The sequence below is a fragment of the Heliangelus exortis genome, chromosome 31 (genome assembly GCF_036169615.1).
Source record: "Heliangelus exortis chromosome 31, bHelExo1.hap1, whole genome shotgun sequence".
NCBI classification, from domain to species: Eukaryota; Metazoa; Chordata; class Aves; order Apodiformes; family Trochilidae; genus Heliangelus; species Heliangelus exortis.
Window position 1 is genome coordinate 877,803 of NC_092452.1, and position 19,577 is coordinate 897,379.

General features: G+C 66.3%; 2 protein-coding genes and 2 non-coding genes across 4 annotated transcripts; all 4 read left to right on the top strand.

Moving 5' to 3' along the window:
• Positions 1 to 125: 125 nt before the first annotated feature.
• Positions 126 to 3,374, top strand: ATP5F1B (ATP synthase F1 subunit beta). Its single transcript, XM_071729531.1, has 10 exons — positions 126 to 309; positions 654 to 836; positions 1,169 to 1,343; positions 1,525 to 1,646; positions 1,879 to 2,063; positions 2,135 to 2,293; positions 2,381 to 2,503; positions 2,602 to 2,814; positions 2,912 to 3,113; positions 3,187 to 3,374. Exons 1-10 carry the CDS (start codon positions 168 to 170, stop codon positions 3,282 to 3,284), a joined length of 1,602 nt encoding a protein of 533 aa, XP_071585632.1. The 5' UTR covers positions 126 to 167; the 3' UTR covers positions 3,285 to 3,374.
• On the top strand, positions 882 to 956 carry LOC139789115 (small nucleolar RNA SNORD59). The gene has a single exon (XR_011723044.1). It is a non-coding gene; the product is annotated as a small nucleolar RNA SNORD59 (small nucleolar RNA).
• LOC139789114 (small nucleolar RNA SNORD59) lies at positions 1,728 to 1,801 on the top strand. Its single transcript, XR_011723043.1, has one exon. It is a non-coding gene; the product is annotated as a small nucleolar RNA SNORD59 (small nucleolar RNA).
• Positions 3,375 to 4,004: 630 nt separating the features above from the next.
• BAZ2A (bromodomain adjacent to zinc finger domain 2A) lies at positions 4,005 to 17,868 on the top strand. Its single transcript, XM_071729470.1, has 29 exons — positions 4,005 to 4,114; positions 7,420 to 7,557; positions 7,927 to 8,505; positions 8,831 to 9,007; positions 9,401 to 9,577; positions 9,803 to 9,985; positions 10,058 to 10,118; positions 10,188 to 10,296; positions 10,448 to 10,549; positions 10,628 to 10,838; positions 10,923 to 10,984; positions 11,099 to 11,164; positions 11,247 to 11,438; positions 11,521 to 11,775; positions 12,093 to 12,307; positions 12,432 to 12,506; positions 12,711 to 12,870; positions 12,973 to 13,032; positions 13,114 to 13,249; positions 13,332 to 13,909; positions 14,182 to 14,407; positions 14,486 to 14,641; positions 14,718 to 14,881; positions 14,965 to 15,248; positions 15,325 to 15,457; positions 15,536 to 15,682; positions 15,768 to 15,985; positions 16,069 to 16,212; positions 16,348 to 17,868. The coding sequence occupies exons 2-29, from the start codon at positions 7,422 to 7,424 to the stop codon at positions 16,514 to 16,516; spliced, it is 5,175 nt and encodes a 1,724-aa protein (XP_071585571.1). The 5' UTR covers positions 4,005 to 4,114; positions 7,420 to 7,421; the 3' UTR covers positions 16,517 to 17,868.
• Positions 17,869 to 19,577: the final 1,709 nt, after the last annotated feature.

Sequence of the window (19,577 nt, forward strand, 5' to 3'; positions counted from 1 at the left end):
CCCTTTCTTAACTGACAGGATTACCGCCCAATCGCGAGGAGGTGGCGAGCGGGAGCCGCGGTAGTTCTGACCAATAGGCGTGCCCGGCCTCCTGTGACGCCCTCGCTGTCCCCGCCCCCTGGGGGCCGTGTGTGGCGGGCGGGCCGCGGGGCTCAGTCGGCGCCGCCATGTTGGGGCTCGCGGGTCGCTGCTCGGCCGCCGCTGCCGCCGCCGCTCGGCCCCTCCTGTGCCGCGGGGCCGGGCCGGGCCGGGACCTTCTGCCGCTGCTCCTCAGCCGTGGGGCCGGTCCGGCAGCCGCTACCGCGGCGCGTAAGTGTGGGGTGGCCGCGGGGTCACCTTGGGGCCTGCGCGGATGAGGGACGGGAGGGCTTCTCCCGGGGTCCCGGTATCGGGAAGGGACAGAACAGAACGGGACCGGCAGTGTCGCGCAGTCACGGGGAGGGGATGGGGGGAACGGGGGCCCTGGGCGGATCACGGGCTGCAGGGATTCTGGGTGCACCGAGGAGGGTCCAGGGGGGGTTCCAGGAGCACCGGGGGGGTGCAGGGGCCCTGGGTGCGCTGCCAGGGGTGCGGGGGATCCCCGGTTCTGCACCCCGAGGCCTTCGGAGCTGCCCGTTCTCCGTCCGACCTTGACCGCCCCTCTCTCCACCCAGGACGGGACTATGCAGCGCAGGCGGCCCCCGCCGCCAAGGCCGGCTCCTCCACCGGCCGCATCGTGGCCGTCATCGGCGCCGTGGTGGATGTGCAGTTCGACGAGGGGCTGCCCCCCATCCTGAACGCCCTTGAGGTGCAAGGCAGGGAGACGCGGCTGGTGCTGGAGGTGGCTCAGCACCTGGGTGAGTCTCTGCTGCAGAGGGGGGTGGGTGGGTGGGGGGCAAGCTCCTCCTGGGATGATGTATTTCCATGACTTTCGTTCTCCTGAGCTTGCTGAAGCCACGGAATTCGATCTGAGGAGGAGGAGGAAAATGGCTGCCTAAGGGCTCTGGCCTGCAGGGCTGCAGCTTCAGTTGTGGTTTTCCTATGTGCTATTTTGTCCCTGAGTCCTGCAGCTTTTCTTGGTTCTTCTCCCAGCAACCTGTTCCCTTGGCAAGGCCTGGAGAGTCCACCAGCAGCTGTCCCTGGGGTGAGCTGGGGGCACTGCTGTGACATTGTCCTTGGGCCTTGGCAGGGGAGAACACCGTGCGCACCATTGCCATGGACGGGACAGAAGGTCTGGTGAGGGGACAGAAGGTGTTGGACTCCGGTGCTCCCATCCGCATCCCCGTTGGCCCCGAGACCCTGGGCAGGATCATGAATGTCATCGGGGAACCCATCGACGAGAGAGGTCCCATTAAAACAAAACAGTGCGTGACTTGGGGGGCTGGGAGCCGGGGTCTGGGGGGAAGGTTTATGTGGGGGGGTGAGTTCTGGAGTGATCTGGGCTGTGTCACAACCCTGCTGCACTGGTGTTCTCCAGGCTAACAAGCAGGTACCCCTGTGGTCTCCTGCCAGGACCGAGGGTCTCAGTGCTCTCTTTCCCACCAGGTTTGCTGCTATCCACGCTGAAGCCCCCGAGTTTGTGGAGATGAGTGTCGAGCAGGAGATCCTGGTGACAGGGATCAAGGTGGTGGATCTGCTGGCTCCCTACGCCAAGGGTGGAAAGATCGGTGCGTTGGCCCCAGGGGAGCAGGGGGTTTCTGGGGAGGGGGGCACCCTGCCAGTTCCCCCCAGCAGGGTCACAGCAGTTTCCTTCACTGATGAGGAACCACTTGACTTTCGTTCTTCTGAGCTGGCTGAAGCCAAGTTTATTGATCTGAGGAGGAAAGAGAGGAGGGAAGATAACGGGAGCAGCCGGGGTGGCTCGGGGTGAGCAGGACTCCTCTTTCTTCCCCCCTTCAGGTTTGTTTGGGGGTGCTGGTGTTGGCAAGACCGTGCTGATCATGGAGCTGATCAATAACGTGGCCAAAGCCCACGGTGGGTACTCGGTGTTCGCCGGCGTGGGGGAGCGAACCCGCGAGGGCAACGATTTGTATCACGAGATGATTGAGTCTGGGGTCATCAACCTGAAAGACGCCACATCCAAGGTGCGCTGGCTCCAGGGGGGTCCCAGGGGTGTTGGAGCAGCACCGTGCTCACACCAGAATCCTCCCCACAGGTTGCCCTGGTCTATGGGCAGATGAACGAGCCCCCGGGCGCCCGTGCCAGGGTGGCCCTGACAGGGCTGACGGTGGCCGAGTACTTCAGGGACCAGGAGGGTCAGGATGTGCTGCTCTTCATTGACAACATCTTCCGCTTCACCCAGGCAGGGTCTGAGGTCAGTGCTGAGTGCAGTGATGGGCAGGCCATGGGATGGGATGGCTCCACACCTCCTGCAGCCCCTCACCTGCTCTGTGTCCCCCAGGTGTCAGCCCTGCTGGGCAGAATCCCCTCTGCTGTGGGCTACCAGCCCACGCTGGCCACTGACATGGGCACCATGCAGGAGAGAATCACCACCACACGCAAGGGCTCCATCACCTCTGTGCAGGTGAGAGCGGGGGTGGCTCTGCCGTGCCAAGGAAGCCACAGTGATCCCCTTGTGGCCACCATTCTCTCTCATATCTGTTCCCCCCCACACGTTTCCAGGCCATCTACGTGCCTGCTGACGACTTGACTGACCCTGCTCCTGCCACCACCTTCGCCCACTTGGACGCCACCACTGTGCTGTCCCGTGCCATCGCCGAGCTGGGCATCTACCCAGCTGTCGACCCTCTGGATTCCACCTCCCGTATCATGGACCCCAACATTGTGGGCCCCGAACACTACGATGTGGCCCGGGGTGTACAGAAGATCTTGCAGGTGAGGGGGGACACCAGGGCAGCCTCCACAGGGGAGTGTAAAGTGGGGGGCACAAAGCCCAGTGCTGGCTGCTCACCCCCCCCTTTTATCCCCCCAGGACTACAAGTCCCTGCAGGATATCATTGCCATCCTGGGTATGGATGAGCTCTCTGAGGAGGACAAACTGACCGTGGCCCGGGCACGAAAGATCCAGAGGTTCCTATCCCAGCCCTTCCAGGTGGCTGAGGTCTTCACTGGCCACATGGGCAAACTGGTGCCACTGAAGGAGACCATCAAGGGCTTCAAGCAGATCCTGGCAGGTGAGATGGCCCCCAGGAAGGGTCGGGGGAAAGCTGGGGACTCCCCCCCCCGCTGACTCCCTGTCTCCCCTAGGCGAGTACGACCACCTCCCAGAACAGGCCTTCTACATGGTGGGGCCCATCGAGGAGGCTGTGGCCAAGGCCGAGAAGTTGGCAGAAGAGCATGCGTGAGGGGGGACACCAGCCCCCAACCCCTCCCCAGCCCCACCTGGGGCCGGACCCCCAGTATTTAACATTTCCAATAAAACATCAGTTAAAACACTCTGGGCCTCTGTGTGCTGGGGGTCCTGTGCACCCCCCTGAACTCGAGAGGGCTTGGCTGTTGCAGGGGCTCTGCCCCCACAGGGCTCCTCTTAGCTGGGGGGGCAGCAGGACCGTGAGGGGCTGGGCTGGACCTTTGGCTCAGCTTCTCCTAACAGCTTGGGGACCCTCGGCCCTGGGGGGTCGCCAGCAGGGGGGGGGAGACCCGCACCCCCACAACACCACCTCCCTGCCAGGGGCAGGAGCCAAGGTCGGGTGGGTGGTAACAGATGCTCGTACTGTTGTGTGTCCCCGTGTCCGTCTGTCCGCCCCCGGCTCCATTTTGCTGCACAAAGCCCCGCCCTGGCCCCAGCAGCTGCCGCTTTGTCCGCGGGGTCCCGGGGGGCCGCACCGGCCCGGCCCCCCCCCCCCCAAGCCCCGCGGGGTTACCGCATCGGCCGCGCCCTCGAGGATTACCAAGACCCAACCCGCAGAGCCGGGCCCCTCTGAGGTGGTACCCACAGGCGTGGAGCGGGTCCCGAGGGGACCGTTCTGCCGCGCGGTGCGGAGGTGCCCCTGGCCACCCCGCAACCGCCTCGACGGGACGCGGTCCCTTTAAATGGCGGCGCGTGGCGTGCGGTGGGGGGGGCGGCGGCCGCTGACATCACGCGGGGCCGGGAGCACCTTGCGCCGACACCGGCGGTACCGGCAGCGCACCGGGCGGGACCGGCACTGGGACAGCGTCACCGCCCCCCGCCCAGGTAGGCACCTCTCAGGATGGGCCCCGGAGCCAGGGACGCCCCTCCCACCCCCACCACACCGGGACTCCCGCGGGGTCAGGATGGCTGCACCGGGACCCCCGGCTCTGTAGCGGGATCCTCGGCCCTGCACCAGAACCTCTCACCGGATCGGGACTCTCCCCTCCCCCCCCGGCGGAGGCAACCCCCGGCCCCTTGGCGCAGGGAGGGACTTCCCCGCTTCCTCCGGGCCTCATCGGGACCTCCCCCCCGTCACCGGGACCCTCTTGTCCTCCGCCGCCCCCGGTCCCTGCGCAGCGCAGCCCGGCCGGTGCCACGTGACGTCACCGGGAATCCCGGGGGCCGCGGGGAGGCCGCGCCGGTGTCCCCGCGCTGAGCCGGGGAGCGCCCGAGCTTGGACGGGTCCCGTAGGCGGCCCCGGCTGCCTCCCCCCCCCTTTCCCTCCCCCCTCCCTCGTCGCCCCCGAGCCTCCGTTCCTCGGGGTCCGGCTGGGGCTGCGGGGGGGACCCGGAGAGGGACCCTGGAGGGCGGCTGCGGGGGTCGCGGTTCCGGGGAGTCACGGGCGATGCGGGAGGGAAGGGGGGGCGGCCCCGTGCGGGGATTCCCCCCGCCCTGACCCCGGCGGGGGCGGGGATCCCCTCCCACGTGGGCGCACGGTCCGCCCCCGGTGACGCCACTCGCGGTGACGCCATCGCGGCGGCGGTGACGTGTACGCGGGGGGCGGGGCTGGGCTTGAGCGCTTCCTGCCGGTGCGCGGCGGGTTCGGCACCGCGGGCCCGGAGTGCTGTGGCGCCCCCCGGCCCGGCCCCCCCCCCCCCATCCCCCGCCATGCCCCGCCGCCCCCCGCCCCACGCCGTCTGACCCGGGCCCGAGCCCCACCGCCGCCTGCCAGGTGCGGGGTTGGGCGGGGGGGGCGGGCGGCGGCGGCCGTTAACGGCCGAGCGGAGCCGGGGGGAGGAGGGGAAGGTGTTCGGGGCCCGGCGCTGGGGGCCGGGGGTGGACCCCGCGAGAGCTGCCCCGCTTTACCGGCCTCGGTGAGACAACCCCCCTGCTGCAGCGCATCCCGGTGCCCGGCGAGGGCCCCCCCCCCCCTCTACCCCCCCCCCAACGCACATACCGTACCCGGTCCCCGACGATCCCCCCGCGCCCCTCCCGGTTAGGCCTCTGGAGCTGCGGGGAGGACGGGAACTCTTCCCGGTGGTTGGTGCGGTTCCCCCCGCTTTCCCGTCCCGGCCACCGGAGGGAACCCCCCTCCCACCTGCCTCCCCTCACCGTCCGTGTCCGCCCCTCACCCCCGTCGGTTGCCCCCGTCGCCCCCCAAGCCCAGGACCCCCCCTGCGGCGGCGGGTGGGGGCGGGGCGCTCCCCCATCCCCACGAGACCGGGGGGGGGGTGCGGGGGCAGGGAGATGATGTCCTTGCCGCAGGGGGATCCCCTCTGGGTGGGGGGTCTGTCCGGGACCTCGTCCCCCTGTGTCCGTGTCTGCCCCCCCGCAGGAAGCGGCCGGGAAATGGCAGCCGGTTGTTGCGTCTCGTTGTTTTTGAAACGTCCTTTTTAATCAGGTCGCGTCTCGCTCCCAGGGCCTCCCGGTGCTGCAGGCCGGGGGGGGTGAGCTCTGCCCGGCACCGGCAACCGTCTGAACGGCACCGATGTCCCCCCCCGCCTGTGCCGGTGGGCGCTGCCACATCGGCTCTGCCCCTTCTGGTAGGAGCTGGGGGTCGGCCCCTGGAAGCAGCCCCCTCCTCACTGCTGTCTCTGAGCCCCCGCCGGGCCCGGGGCCCTCATCCTGCCGCCGGTGCATCCTTTGGCCGCGTCCCGGCCTTCGCCCTCCGCCGCGCCCGGCTCCGGTTGCGCCGTGGCCCAGTTTGCTGCAGGGCGCGGGGTCACGTGCGGCTGCGGGAGGGGGGAGAGGGGGGGGAAAGCAGCACCGGGAGCCTCTGTCCGGGCCTGCTCGGGGGACCGGCCCCCGCCGGGCCCAGGGTGTCCCCAGGCGGGGCTCGGCCCCGATCGTCCCCAGCGCTGGTCCTGGGCTGGTCAGCCGGTGCTCCAGCGGCAGCTCCCACCCTCCCGGCTCTTACTGCCCTCCCGTGGCTCCCGGTCCCCTCCCCGCACGCGTCCCGTCCATCCCGGCCTGCAGCACTGACCATCGGCCGCCACCTGCCCGGCCCTGCCCGGCCTTTCACCACCTCCCCTGACCCCCCCGGCCTGGCATCGCGCACCGAGTGCCACCCGAAAGGATTTTTCTGTTCCAAACCCCCCCCGGGCCCGTGTCCCCGGGGGCTGGGTCCGGCCTGTGCCAAGCCCGGTGTTGGGGGGGCGGCTGCAGGGCCACCCCAGAGCTCTGGGAGTGACGTGGAGTGGCGGCTGCGTCACCGCCCATACGGGTTTCTCTGGTGGATGATTCACCGGTGTCCCCGGCCAGCCGGGAGACGGCACGGTGGCCACGGCCCCCATGGCTCCCACCGGGGCATCATCCGGCGGGTGAGGGCGTGATGAAATCCCCACTTGGGTTTCAACACAGCCGTGCCACGAGCTGCTCCCCCAGCACCGGGTCTGCTGCCTGCATGGCAGTGTTGGCCCTTGTTTGGTGTGTGTGTGTGGGGGTTGCTGTCTGTGACAGCCCCACAGGGCCTCACTGGGGATCCTGCCTCATCTGTGGGGCTGCAGCCCCCCATGCTGTCTGCTCCCTTGTTCCCTGCACTGGGACACCCTCAGGGGGCTGCTGGCCACGCCAGTGGCACAGCCAGGTCCTGCCCTGGGGTTGGCTCTACCAGGAGCCTCCTCGTGGTTCTTTGGTTCAGAGGGAGTGTTTGTGGCTGCTGTGTGGTGAAGGTCACCAGCAGCTGCCGTAGCTCCTGCAGTCTCACTGCCTGCCAGAGGCCTGGGATGGCAGCGCTGGGGAGCCAAGTGCTTCAGCTTAATGCAGGAAGAAGAACAGGCAGTAAGTGGGGTGACTTGGTGGTGGCTGTCCCTGGGGACACTGGAGCTTAGGGACAAGTTCATCCCACTGGGGTTGTTTGGGCCTGAGCAGCTTATTCTCCACAGTGTTGGGAGCCTGATGAGGGGCACCACGGTACCAAGGGGCTTTCACCATCATTCCTCTCCCTTCTCAGCCCTGCCGTGTTTCCTTCCAGCTCTGGACTGGGGACCTGGTGCTTCCCTGCCCACTCTGGCACTGCCTGTCACAGGGGTCAGCTCTGCCTTGGCACAGAACTCAAGGGTTCCAACCCTCCTCGTGGCCCCAGCAGTGGGGTGGCAGCCCTGGTCTCTGCTGGCAGCTGACCTCAGTGTCTCTTCTCCCCTTTGCAGAAATGGAAACAAACAACCATTTTAACTTCACTGGCCTTTCCTCCACACGCGCTGCCTCAGGACCGAAACCCACGCCTGCCTCAGGGGACAGCCCCTTCGCCCACGGCTCCACGCTCAGCTTCCCCCCACAAGGGAAAAGTAAGTGCCCCCACAGCGGGGGGGGGGGGGGTCTGCCGTGTGCCCGTTGCCGTCTTGGCCTAGAAAAGCTGTGCCGGAACGGGGTCTCCGTGTGGATTTGGCTGGTCAGCTGATCCGGCACAGCCCTGCCAAGCACTCAGCTAATCCCCGGCATCCTGTGGCTCCCAGCCCGGTTCTGGTGAAGCCCTGCAGCAGAGCCGGTATCCCTGAGCTGGAGGGGGCTGTGCCACGGCTCTCGGGGTGCAAACACCCAGCTCGGTCCTGGCGGGGGGCTTGGCAGTTGCCGGGCTGGTCATCCGTCTGTCCAGGCGTCGAGAAGTCTTCCCACACACCACTGACCGCGTTCTCTCTCCTCTGGCTCCCTCGCAGGTCTGAACGGGGGCACGAATGTCAATGGCTTCTCTACTGTATCTCACCCCAGCACTTCAGGGACCTTGGCTGCCGGCTCACCGCCTGCCGGCACGCCGCCTCTCCGCACCTACGACTGCCTCTGGGACTACGCACCCTACCCGCCCGCCAGCGGCCTCAAGGACGGCAGCGCCCCTGCCCCCCCACTCGCCCCCCTCGGACAGTTCCCCCTCAACGGTGTGGCCGGGGGGTCCCGGCCAACATCCCCCGGACACGGCACCAACTTGCGGGGCGCCGGGCAGGAGTTCTGGGGCAATGGCACCCCTGGCACCATGGGGCTGAACTTCGACTCACAGGAGCTGTATGACTCCTTCCAGGACCAGAGCTTTGAGCTGATGCAGAATGGGCCGGGGGGATTCTTCGTAGCAGCGCAGCCTTCCCCCATGCTGGGCTCCAGCGCTCAGCCCTTCTCACTGCCGCCAGAGGAGCCAAGCTCAGGCCAGGGGGACGCCAACGCCACAGCCAAAGAGATCCCCCCCACCATGGCAGAGAACGGGGGTGGGCTGGTGGGCAGCATGGAGCTGGAGGAGCCACAGGCAGGTAGGAGCCCGGTGTGGGCGGGCAGAGCTTGGGGGTCCTGCAGCCCCAGCAGGTGGGTGATGGACCCTGAGCCCTTCTGAGTCACCTGTCCCTTGTCCCAGCTGGGGTTTGTCCTGTCACAGCTCTGGGCTGTCCAGGCACAGCCCGTGGTGTCACTGCTGGCAAAGCACCGATCCTGGGGCAGCTGGGTGCCAGGAGGAGCCTGGCACAGGACACCCCAGTGCGGGGATGGATGATGCCCTGGGCAGGGTGGTTGGGCTCCAGGTGCTGTCACTGTCGCCTCCTGCTGCCACAGGGTCAGTTTTTCTTCCATTGTTCCCTTTAGACTTGAAGATCTGTGGCTACAACGGGTCTGCCCCCAGCACAGTGACAGAGGGGTCAGTCCTGGCCCCCGGGGCAGGCAGTGGCTGCCTGGGGGCTGCATCGCCCATTGCCCCTCGTCTGGAGGACGCCCACATCCTCAGCGGAGACCCCCTGGAGCCCTTCGAGTCCCTGGCCAGAGGTAGGGAGGGGGACGCGGGTCGGGGGGCTGCAGATCAGGACTCTGGCAGGGTGGCCGTGGCGGTGGTGGTGGCCGTGGGCTCTCGGGCGGGCAGGGGTGATCCCGCGTCCCCCCCCCACCCCCGCGGCCTCCCTGGCCCCGTCCTTCCTCCCGTCCTTCCCAGCTCCGTGACGAGGCGGTTACTCAGCGCCTGAACTTCCGCGCTGGTGAACATGGAGCCACCGCCACGGCCATTTTGGGCTCCTCCGCTCGGGGAGGGGGCGTGGCTGGGGGGGCCCCAGCCCCTTAACCCCTCTTCTGCCGGCGACTTTTCACGGAGGGGGTCCGGCTGCCCCCTGGGAGCAGAGATGTGGGTCTGCATGCCCCCAGCCCTGCTCCTGCTACTCCCCCCAGACCCCGGCACTGGGGACCCCTACACCATGGATGACTCGCAGCTGATGAGCGACAAGTCCCCCCTGGAGGAGCCCCCAGACCTGCCCGCCAGCCCCCCCCTGCCCGACGGCCCCTTCAGCCTGCTGCCCCCCAGCCCCTCGCCCCCGCCGCTGCTCGCCGGCCCCAGCTCACCACACGGTACGTGCCACACCAGGGTGGTTCAGTGCCCCCCACAGCTAGGGGAACCCCCCGGGCTCTGTGTCTGGGCAAAGTGGGAGCCCCATGGTGCCCCAGCAGTTGCCCCCGCGTCCAGTTCAGGGAGGGGACACACAGCCTCATCCCCCGGGGCAGGCGGGGGCTGCCTGGTGCCATGGGCGGAGCGGGAAGGTGGCCGCAGTGACGTCCATGACCTTGGCTCCTCAGACGGCAGTGTTGGTCAGACGGGGCCAGAGGAGTCGGGGTCTGTGGAGCTCGACCCCCCACTGGAGGCCGAGTCCCCAGCCCAGTCAGTGGAGGAGGAAGAAGAGGCCATCGACAGCTGTCTGGAGCCTTCGTCCTCACTGGGAGCAGAGGGCAAGGCTGCCCCCCTGAGCACCTCAGCAGCAGGTAATGCCGGGAGCCCCTCAGGCCACCACCCCAGCTGGTGCCCGAGCCCAGCACCCTCTCCCCTCTCCTCAGGTGACGTCCCCCGCCGGCGCATTGCCACACAGGAGGAGGTGCGATTCCCCCTGCAGCACGGGTACGTGGCCCTGGCCCCCCTCTCAGCCCCCACTGCCCCCGAGCATGGGCTGAGCCTCTGTGTCCCCAGGTGGAGGCGGGAGGTGCGGATCCGGCGAGGGAACCACCGCTGGCAGGGCGAGACCTGGTACTACGGGCCCTGTGGGAAGAGGATGAAGCAGTTCCCAGAGGTGATCAAGGTAAAGTCCCCATGCAGTGCAGGGTGCTCTGGGGTCCTGGTCTGTCCCAGAACCCCCAGCCCTGCCAGAGCCTCCCACTGCATCAGACAGACACTGCTGTGAGCCAGGAGCTCTGAGTCCTCCTCATGACCTTCCTCCTCCTCTTTCTCAGTACCTGAACAGGAATGTGGTGCAGGATGTCCGGCGTGAGCACTTCAGCTTCAGCCCCCGCATGCCGGTGGGAGACTTCTACGAAGAGCGGGACACGCCAGAGGTGGGTCTGAAGGTGGCTGAGCCTCCCTCTTCCCTTCCCCTGGGTTGTGCCAGGGGGTTGACTGGGTTGGTGCCACAGGGTTTGCAGTGGGTGAAGCTGAGCCCCGAGGAGATCCCCTCACGCATCCAGGCCATCACGGGCAAGCGTGGGCGGCCCCGCAACGCCGAGAAGGCCAAAGCCAAGGAGCCGCTGGCTGCCAAGCGTGGTCGGGGCCGCCCACCCAAGCCCAAGATGGTTGATCTGTTGAGTAAGACGGATGCACGGCTGCTGAAGAGGCTGGAAGCCCAAGGTACCCCCTCCCATCCCCAGTGCAGCCCCTTGCAGCCTGGCTCTGGTGGGATCCCATCACCACCCCTCCCTCTCTGCCCTGCAGAGGTGCTCAGTGATGAGGACAAGCTGAAAATGAGCAAAATCAAGAAGAAGATGAGGCGGAAGGTATGAGCATCTGCACGAGCTTTGGAGTGTCTCCAGGGCCCCTCTGGGTCTGGGGAAGGGGCTTCTCTGGTACAGGGAGGCCACTGGGTCCCTGAGCTGGTCCTGTCCTTCCAGGCCAAGAACAAGCAGAAGCAAGACACTAAAACCCCTAAAGCAAAGGAGACCAAGAAGAAAGCCAAGGTGAGTCTGCAGGGTACAGGGGGGTCGCGAAGGGACAGGAGATGGAGCCACTATCCTCACGGCTCCTGGGGTCTGTCCTCAGGTCAAGGAGAAGAAGGGCAAGCTGGAGAAGGGCAAGGAGAAAGCACGGGCCAAAGAGAAGAAGGGCAAAGGGGCTCGCAAGGGGGACAAGGGGCTGCTGGCCCAGCGGCGGCTGGAGGAGCGGCAGCGGCAGCAGCTCATCCTGGAGGAGATGAAGAAGCCCACAGAGGACATGTGCCTGGGGGACCACCAGGTAGGCCCGGGTGCTGGGGGCTTGGTTGGGCCGAGCTGGTAGCCTGCCAGTGCCCTGAACACCCCTTTGCCCTCCTCTGCAGCCTCTGCCAGCCTTCTCCCGCATCCCGGGCCTCGTCCTGCCCAGCTGCGCCTTCTCCAACTGCCTGACAGTCGTGGAGTTTCTCCAGAGCTATGGCAAGGTCCTGGGCTTTGACCCAGCCAAGGATGTGCCCAGCCTGTGCACGCTGCAGGAGGGGCTGCTGGGGGTGGGCAACAGCACGGGCGAGGTGCAGGACCTGCTGGTGAGGCTGCTGCAGGCTGCACTCTATGACCCTGGGCTGCCACCCTACTGTCAGGTGAGCTGGATCCTGAGACCCTACCCCAGCTGGGTTGGGAGTGTCAGTGCCCATGGAGCACAGATTTTGGAGGTGCTGCTCGTGCTGCAATCTCCTGCACCCATCCAGCATCTCCCCTTGGGGTGCTCCCATCCTGCGGCGGGGACCCGGAGCCCTGCAGGGCTCTGCCTGGGACGCCCCTGGGCTTGCTCCTGCTCCTGGGGCTGGTTTTCTCATCCACAGGGTGCTGGTGTTCTCCCTTTGTTGTTTTTCCCTTCCTGGTACACCCCTGTGGAGCAGGAAGGTCTCCTCAACCTCTTCTCTCTTGTCCTGCCCAGTCTCTGAAGATCCTGGGAGAAAAGGTGTCAGAGATCAGCCTGAACCGCGACACCGTCTCTGAGATCCTGCGCTGCTTCCTGATGGCGTACGGGGCAGGCGAGAACCTGTGTGAGGAGCTGAGGACCAAACCCTTCCAGGCACTGCCGCCTGAGAAGAAAGCTGCCATCCTGGCTTTCCTGGTCAATGAGTTGAACAGCAGTGCCCTCATCATCAGGTGGGTGCGGGCAGGGGGTGAGTGTGGCAAATGGTCCTGGCCCCTCCAGGCTGTGGGCACAGCATGGCCGCCGTGGGCTCCTCTCCTTCCTGGGAGAGCCACAGCCACCCCTGTCTCCCTGCAGCGAGATCGACAAGACCCTGGAGAACATGTCCCACTACAGGAAGAACAAGTGGATCATTGAGGGGCGACTGCGCAGGTGTGTGGGGGGTTAACCCCAACACTCACTGCCTGCTCCAGCTCAGTGTGTCTGCTGGATGAGAAGGGCCTGGGGGTCTTGGAGCCACTTTTTTAGGGCTTCAGTGTAAACGTGTGCCTCAATGTTCTGGAGATTGGGGGGGGTGGGGGGGTGGGTAGCAGCATAAGGGGACAGGCAGCAGATGCTGGTGCTGTGTCTGGGCAGGCTGAAGGTGGCCCTGGCAAAGCGGACCGGCCGGCCCGAGTCGGAGATCACGGGCCTGGAGGACGGGCGGCGCCGACGCAGCTCCCGCCTGACGGAGGAGATAGGTCTGGAGATGGAGGAGGAGGAGAGCCGGGGACGGAAATCCCGCCGGGAGGAGGAGGTGGGTGGCTGCGGGGTTTGCTCAGGATGGCAGAAGAGGGGATGTCCCCCTTGAGGGTCTCTTCCCTGCCCACATCCCTGATGGGTCCCACCCCTTCCTCAGGCTGATGCATCTGTGTCCAGCGTCCCGGAGCTGGAGCGGCAGATCGAGAAGCTGGCCAAGGTGAGGGGATGGTGGAGGGCTGGGGGCTCAGCTCCCCCCATGGGGCTCAGGGTCCCTCACTGCCCTGTATTCTCCCCACAGAGGCAGATGTTCTTCCGCAAGAAGCTGCTCCATTCTTCGCAGACGCTGCGAGCAGCTTCCCTGGGCCAGGACCGGTACCGGCGGCGGTACTGGGTCCTGCCCCACTTGGGAGGCATCTTTGTGGAGGGCACTGAGGGTGAGTGAGGATGGTGCTCCTGGGGGGGTGACCCCAGCCAGAAGGGGACCCCATGTCCAACCACCTCCTCCTGTCCCCACAGAAGCTGAGCCCGAGCCCCAGGAGCCTCCTGAGGAAAAGGCGCCTCCTCCTCCTCCGGTGAAGCAGGAGGTGGTGGAGGTGCCAATGTCCACACGGACCAACTGCACGGCCTCGCGCTCCCGTGGTCGCCCTCGGAAGAGCAAAGAGGATCTGTCACAGCACTGCGGACCCAGACCCCCTCCACCCCTCAACGGGGTTCTGGAGGAGCCGGAGCCACTGGGGCAGAGCCAGCATGACCTCAGCCAGTCTGCCTTCCTCTCCTGGCTGAGCCAGACCCAGTCCTCCCTGCTGAAGGACTCGGTCCTCACCCCGGCCAGCAGCCCTGGCAAGGGGGACACGGGGCTCCTGCCATCAAAGGCCCCATTGGACCCCACAGAGGAGGAAGTGGTGGAGGAAGAGGAGGAGGAGAGTGCCCCAGAGGCTGTGGAAAAGCAGGGGCCCTGGTTCAACCTGCTGCCCCAGACACCCTGTGATGACCAAGGCCCCCTGGCTACCTCCTCTGCTGAACCCTCACCACGAGTCTCCACGCAGCCCCGTGGCCACCCCCGTGGCGAGCTGCCCCGGGGCTCGGCCAGGCAGGTACGTGCTTGGGCTGGCTGTGGTTGGGGGGCTGTGCCCAGGATTCCCACCCTTCAGGGACCATGTAGGGGAAGATCTCCATGCAGCCAGGGGGAGCAGGGTGGGACCCTCTGCCTGGACATTGGCCACCCACGGATGGGGAAGGGCATCCTTGTGGCTGGGAGCTTGTTCCTGCTGCCCCCAGCCCTCCAGGCTGAGCTGGCAAGAAGCAAAGCAACCAGAGGGCTGGGGGTGGCCATGCCCCATGTTTCCAACATGCTCCTTCTCCCCAGCTGAATGGTCTCCCCATGGATGACCCTGCGGCTCCCCTCCTCGCTTCCACACCAGTGCCCGCCAGCGCCAGAGCCCCCAGTGCCTGTCCCCGCAGCCGGGGCAGCCTGGAGAAGCTCCAGGACCTGCCGGGGCAGCCCAAGCGCCGAGGGCGTCCCCCCACCAAATTTTTCAAGCAGATTGAGCAGAAATACTTGACCCAGCTGACGGAGCAGCCTGTTCCCCCTGGTGAGACCCCAGCCCCGGTGAGACCCCCAGGACCGCGGGGGCTGGTGCCACCAGCAGGTGCTGAGTGCTGCCTTACAGAGATGCAGAGCGGATGGTGGTGGGTGCAGGACCCTGAGGAGCTGGAGGCAGTGACCCGTGCTCTGCACCCCCGGGGGATCCGGGAGAAGGCACTGCACAAGCACCTCACCAAGCACAAGGAGTTCCTGCGGGAGGTCTGCCTGCGCTCCAGCACGGGTAAGGGCTGCCCGTGTGGCTCAGGTGGGGGGTCTGCTCCCCAGACCCCCTCCTGAGCCCCAATCTGTGCCCCCAGACCCCATCTTCCACCCATGCCCCGAGGCGGCCGGTGCCGCCGTGTCTCAGGAAGCCTTGGCCCGGTGGTCGGTGATGGAGCGAGCCTACGAGACCGACCTCGCGGTCCTGCAGTGGGTGGAGGAGCTGGAGCAGCGCGTGCTGGTGGCCGACCTGCAGATCCGGGTGGGTGCCAGCCCAGGCACTGTGGCGGCCTTGGTACAGTGACCTCAGCCCCTGCCAACCCTCGGCCCTTCTTTCCCGCTCAGGGCTGGACGTGCCCCAGCCCCGACTCCACACGGGATGACCTGCAATACTGCGAGCACAAAGTGGAGCCTCTGGAGGACATCACGGTGCGGAGCCGGCGGGACGGGCTGCCACTGCGCCGGGAGAGCAACAACCCCCTGGACCTGGCGGTGCTGCGTCTGGCGGCACTGGAGCAGAACCTGGAGCGGCGGTACCTGAAGGAGCCGCTCTGGCCCCTGCACGAGGTGGTGGTGGAGAAGGTGGTGCTGAGCAACCCCGAGGAGCTGAGCCTGGGCCCCACTGAGATGTGTGTCCCGTCCCCCTCCCCAGCTGTGCTGACGGGGGGTGAGCAGCTCCAGCTGAGACCCCTTCACCCCCCGCAGAGCCTACGAGATCACACCCCGGGTCCGGACGTGGCGGCAGACGCTGGAGCGGTGCCGGAGCGCAGCCCAGGTCTCCCTCTGCATCTACCAGCTGGAGAAGTCCATTGCCTGGGAGAAGTCGGTCAACAGAGTGGTGAGAGCCTGGGGTGGTGGTGACACTCAGGGTGGTGGGGACCTCCTCCCCAGCATGGCTGAGCCGCCCACCCCACAGACCTGTCTGGTTTGCCGGCGTGGGGACGATGATGAGCACTTGCTGCTGTGTGATGGCTGCGACCGCGGCTGCCACCTCTACTGCCATCGGCCCAAGATGACGGAGGTGCCCGAGGGTGACTGGTTCTGCTCTGTCTGCGTCTCCCGGGTAGGTCTTGGGACAGCCCCCATCCACCCTCTAACCTCTGGCGCTGACCTGGGCTCTGCCAGTGACCCCCATCCCCTCCCCAAAGGTCGGGGAGTACCGGGACCCCATCTCACCCCGACGAGGCAAGAAGCGGAAGCGGGGGCATCTCTTTGGGGGGAGACCAGCCGAGGACTGGGGGAGCCCACGGCGCCGCCCAGGCTCACGCCGCCGCGAGGGGCTGACCCCGCCAGCCCAGGGGCCACGTTCTTCCAGGCGCCGTGGCGTGGCGCTGCGGGGCCAGCCCAGCGACCTGACCTTCTGCGAGTGAGTGGGGCTGGGGAGACCCCAGGGCCTTGTCCCCCTCCAGGGGATCCTTCTGACCCTGCCGCCCCCCACCCCCCTCCCAGGATCATCCTGATGGAGATGGAGTCGCACGAGGATGCGTGGCCCTTCCTGGAACCTGTCAACCCCCGCCTGGTCCCCGGCTACCGCAGGATCATCAAGAACCCCATGGACTTCAGCACCATGCGCACGCGGCTGCTGCGGGGCGGGTGAGCAAGGGGGTGCCCGGAGGGGTCACAGGTGGGGGGGTGGCATGAAAACAGCACCCAAGGGGTCTCACGTAGGGGGAATGGGGGTGTCCCTTGTGCCCCCCGGCCTCCCCCTTACCACCCTCCCCCCCGCAGGTACTCCAGCTCAGAGGAGTTCGCCGCTGACGCCATGTTGGTGTTTGACAACTGCCAGATCTTCAACGAGGACGAGTCGGCGGTGGGCAAGGCCGGGCGTGCCATGCGCCGCTTCTTCCAGAGCCGGTGGGAGGAGTTTTATCAGGGAAAAAACGCTACTACCCCCTGAGGGGTGGGTCCGTGTCCCCCACCCCCACCCCGGCCTGAGGTCTCCCCTCGGGCTGGGGTCTCCCCGTGCCCCCCAAGAACTGACTCCTCTGGAGCTGATCTCGCTGCCTGCTGATCCTGCGGGGGCCCCCCCGGCCGGTGTGAATGGGCACCCGCAGCCCCTTCCCACTGCCCAGACCCCCCCACACCCTCCAGCACCACAAACTCACAGACTGTGTAAGCCAAAAAGAAAAAAAAAAAAAGAGGTGTTTTTTTTTTTTTCTTTCTTTCTTTTAAATTTTATTTTCTAATTAAGAAACAAAAGCAGCTCCCCCCCCCCCTCCCCTTACACCCCCACAAACGAGGGAAGATAATTCCCCCCCTCCTGCCACCCCCACCCCCCACTGGGAATATTTAATAATAGCAATAGTTCGTAGTGAATGTCCGAGCACTCCTGTGCGGCGTCTACATGCATTAACGGCCAGTAAAGTGGACTTACCCCCCGCCCCCCCGGCCGGGACCCCCGCCCGCGCAGACACTTTACGGGGAGGGGGTCCCGGCGCAGCCCCCGCTGCCCTCGGACCCCCTCCTGGCCGGGGTGGGTGCCGGCCCCTCCTCACCCGGCTCCAGGGACCAAACTGGGGAGGGCGGGGGGGGTCTGGAGCCCCTTTCCCTGCCTCCACGTCTCAGGAAGAGCCCGGCCCCCCCCGCCCCCCCTCTCCCCAACATGAGGACCCCCGGGGCTGGGCCGAGGTCCCGGCCGCCCCCAGCCCCCCACTGGGATCCCTCAGGGATGCTACTGCAGGCGCCGGGGGGAGCCTGGCCCCCCGGCTCCCCCCCCAACCCCCCTCCTCCAAACATGGACTTGAAGCCTCAGGCGGGTGTTTGCCCCCCTGGACCCCCACCGGGTCGGGGGGGTTGCACTGGGTGGGGATGGGCCCCCTCGTCCCCGGCTGGTGGGGGCCCAAGCTGGGGCAGGGGACCTACCCCCACATCCCCCTTTTGTGGTGGGCAGCCAGGGAGGGGGACAGGGCCCCCCCAGCTCCCCCCCCCCGGCCAGGATATTACGGGTACTCGCTCTGGGGGTTCGGCGGGGCCGGGGGGGGCCTGGGTGCATCCCCCCCACCGGCCCCACAGAGCACTGAAAACAACTCACCTACCTGGGCAGGGGGGCCCGGCCGCGCCCCCCGCTCCCCCCCCCACCCTTTCCCTGTCTCTCAAAGTAGCCTTTTTTCTATCAGATAACCTCAGAAACTTTTTATTTTATTTTATTTTTTTGCTTTGAAATACGAGGTGGATTTGGAGTCTATTTGAACTGACTTTATATTACGCATAAATATTTATATTTTATCTAAATAACTGCGCTGTAACAAACTTCTTTTGTGGTTTGTTTTTTAGTCACGTTTCGGATCCGTCAGGTTTTGGGTTGTTGTTTTTTGGTTTTTTTTTTTTGGTTGGTTTTTTTCCTTTTTCCGTCGTTGGGAAAGTTTTCGGGAGTCTCCGTGTTGTTCTCGTGTTCGTTCAGTTCCCCCCGACCTCCCCCGGTTTGACACCCCCCCCACCACTCCCCTCCACCCCGCAGACCCTCATGGCCGATGTCCGCAGCCCCCTCCGGGACACTGGGGGGGGGGGCCCAATTTCTCTTTGCCCCCCCCACCCCTCCAGCCCCGGTGCCCCCAGCTGGGGGCTGCACCGGGAGCATCGCCCCCCTCTACCCTCCCCCCGGCCGCCTTTTCTATAACCAGCCGTGTCGTTTTAGTGACTTTTTGATAATGTACAGGTTTTGTGGATTTAAATTTATTTCTTTCTATATTTTTAGGACCAATCTCATTTTTAATAAGGTTGAAAGGAGGGGAGGGGGTGGCTGCTCGCTGCCCTCCCCCCCCCCTTCCCCCCGCGTTGCTGTTGATGTCCCCACAAGCTGTAGGACCCCCCCCCCCCCACCCCGTGTTGCGTTCGAGAATAAAAAACTCACGTTTGATAGACACCCACTTGTTGGAGCTTCTGTGGGTTGGGGGGACTCGGGGGGAAGGGGGGGGCTCTTCTGGGCTCGGGAGGGAGGGGCTGTGGGGGATCCCTGAGCTGGGGAATGGTTTTGGGGGACTCTGAGGTGCGGGGACCCTTCCTATTGTCCTCCCCTCTTTTCCTCTCCCCACATGACAGAGGCATTTGTTTTTCTGGCTTTTATTTAAAAACAAAACAAACAAACAAACAAAAAAAAAAACCTCGAAGGGGTGGGTGGGGGGGAAGTTGTCGGTCGGGTGGGGGAAGGAAGATGGGGGGGCGAGCGCGGAAGCAGGAGGAAGAAATACAAAACTAGAAACCTCTCGAGATTTTAAAAAAAAGCAACTTAAAAACCTGTACAAAATGCACTACGTATAAATTAAAGGGGGGCAGAGGGGGGCAACGGGGGAGGGGGGGGCCTCAGCTCCTCCTCTGCAGCTGGCCCCCCCCCCAGGGCCGGTGGGACCCCCACACTCAGCCCCCCCCCTGCAGCACGGGGGCTCAGCACGGGGGTCCCAGCACCCCCCAGCCCCCGGGAGGGCGGCAGTGGGTCTCCTCTTTGGTTCCTTCCTTGGGGGGGCCCGTGCCCCCCAACCAAAGGGGCTGTGCCCGGGAGGGGGGGAGGGGGGCGGGCAGTAGCAGCAACGGGAGAGGTGGGTGATGGCTGAAACCGGGAGGGGGGGTGGGTGGCATCACCCTGGAGGAGGGAGGGGCAAAGGGCCACAGCCCCCTGCACCCCCCCGCCTGGGCTGAGCACACACCGAGCTGTGGGGTGAGGTAGATGTGTGGCGGGGGGGGGGCTCCCGCTGCCCCGCGGGGGGGGAACTGGGGGTCCCCCTGCCCCAGGGTGAGGATGGGGACTCCGCTGCAGTGGGGAGGGGGCTGGAAGAACCGGGAGGCCCTGGGCAGAGCTGGGGAGGGTGAGGGGGGGGGACTTGGGGTGGGGGGGGTTGCACAGGCAGCCCCAGAGCTGGAAGCAGGTCATGAGGGGGCTGCCCCCCCCCTGCCCCTGGGGAGGAACGGATGGACGGACAGACCCATGGTGTGGGGTCGCGAAGCCAGAGGGGGGGGGGACTGGG

Excerpts from the sequence above, each read along its gene's own strand:
- ATP5F1B (XM_071729531.1), top strand. The coding sequence starts at position 168 with ATGTTGGGGCTCGCGGGTCGCTGCTCGGCCGCCGCTGCCGCCGCCGCT. Across the intron at positions 1,647-1,878 it reads CGCCAAGGGTGGAAAGATCG|GTTTGTTTGGGGGTGCTGGT; the intron begins GTGCGTTGGCCC and ends TCCCCCCTTCAG. Across the intron at positions 3,114-3,186 it reads CTTCAAGCAGATCCTGGCAG|GCGAGTACGACCACCTCCCA; the intron begins GTGAGATGGCCC and ends TGTCTCCCCTAG.
- BAZ2A (XM_071729470.1), top strand. The coding sequence starts at position 7,422 with ATGGAAACAAACAACCATTTTAACTTCACTGGCCTTTCCTCCACACGC. Across the intron at positions 13,250-13,331 it reads CTTTGTGGAGGGCACTGAGG|AAGCTGAGCCCGAGCCCCAG; the intron begins GTGAGTGAGGAT and ends CTGTCCCCACAG. Across the intron at positions 15,249-15,324 it reads AGCCTGGGCCCCACTGAGAT|AGCCTACGAGATCACACCCC; the intron begins GTGTGTCCCGTC and ends CACCCCCCGCAG.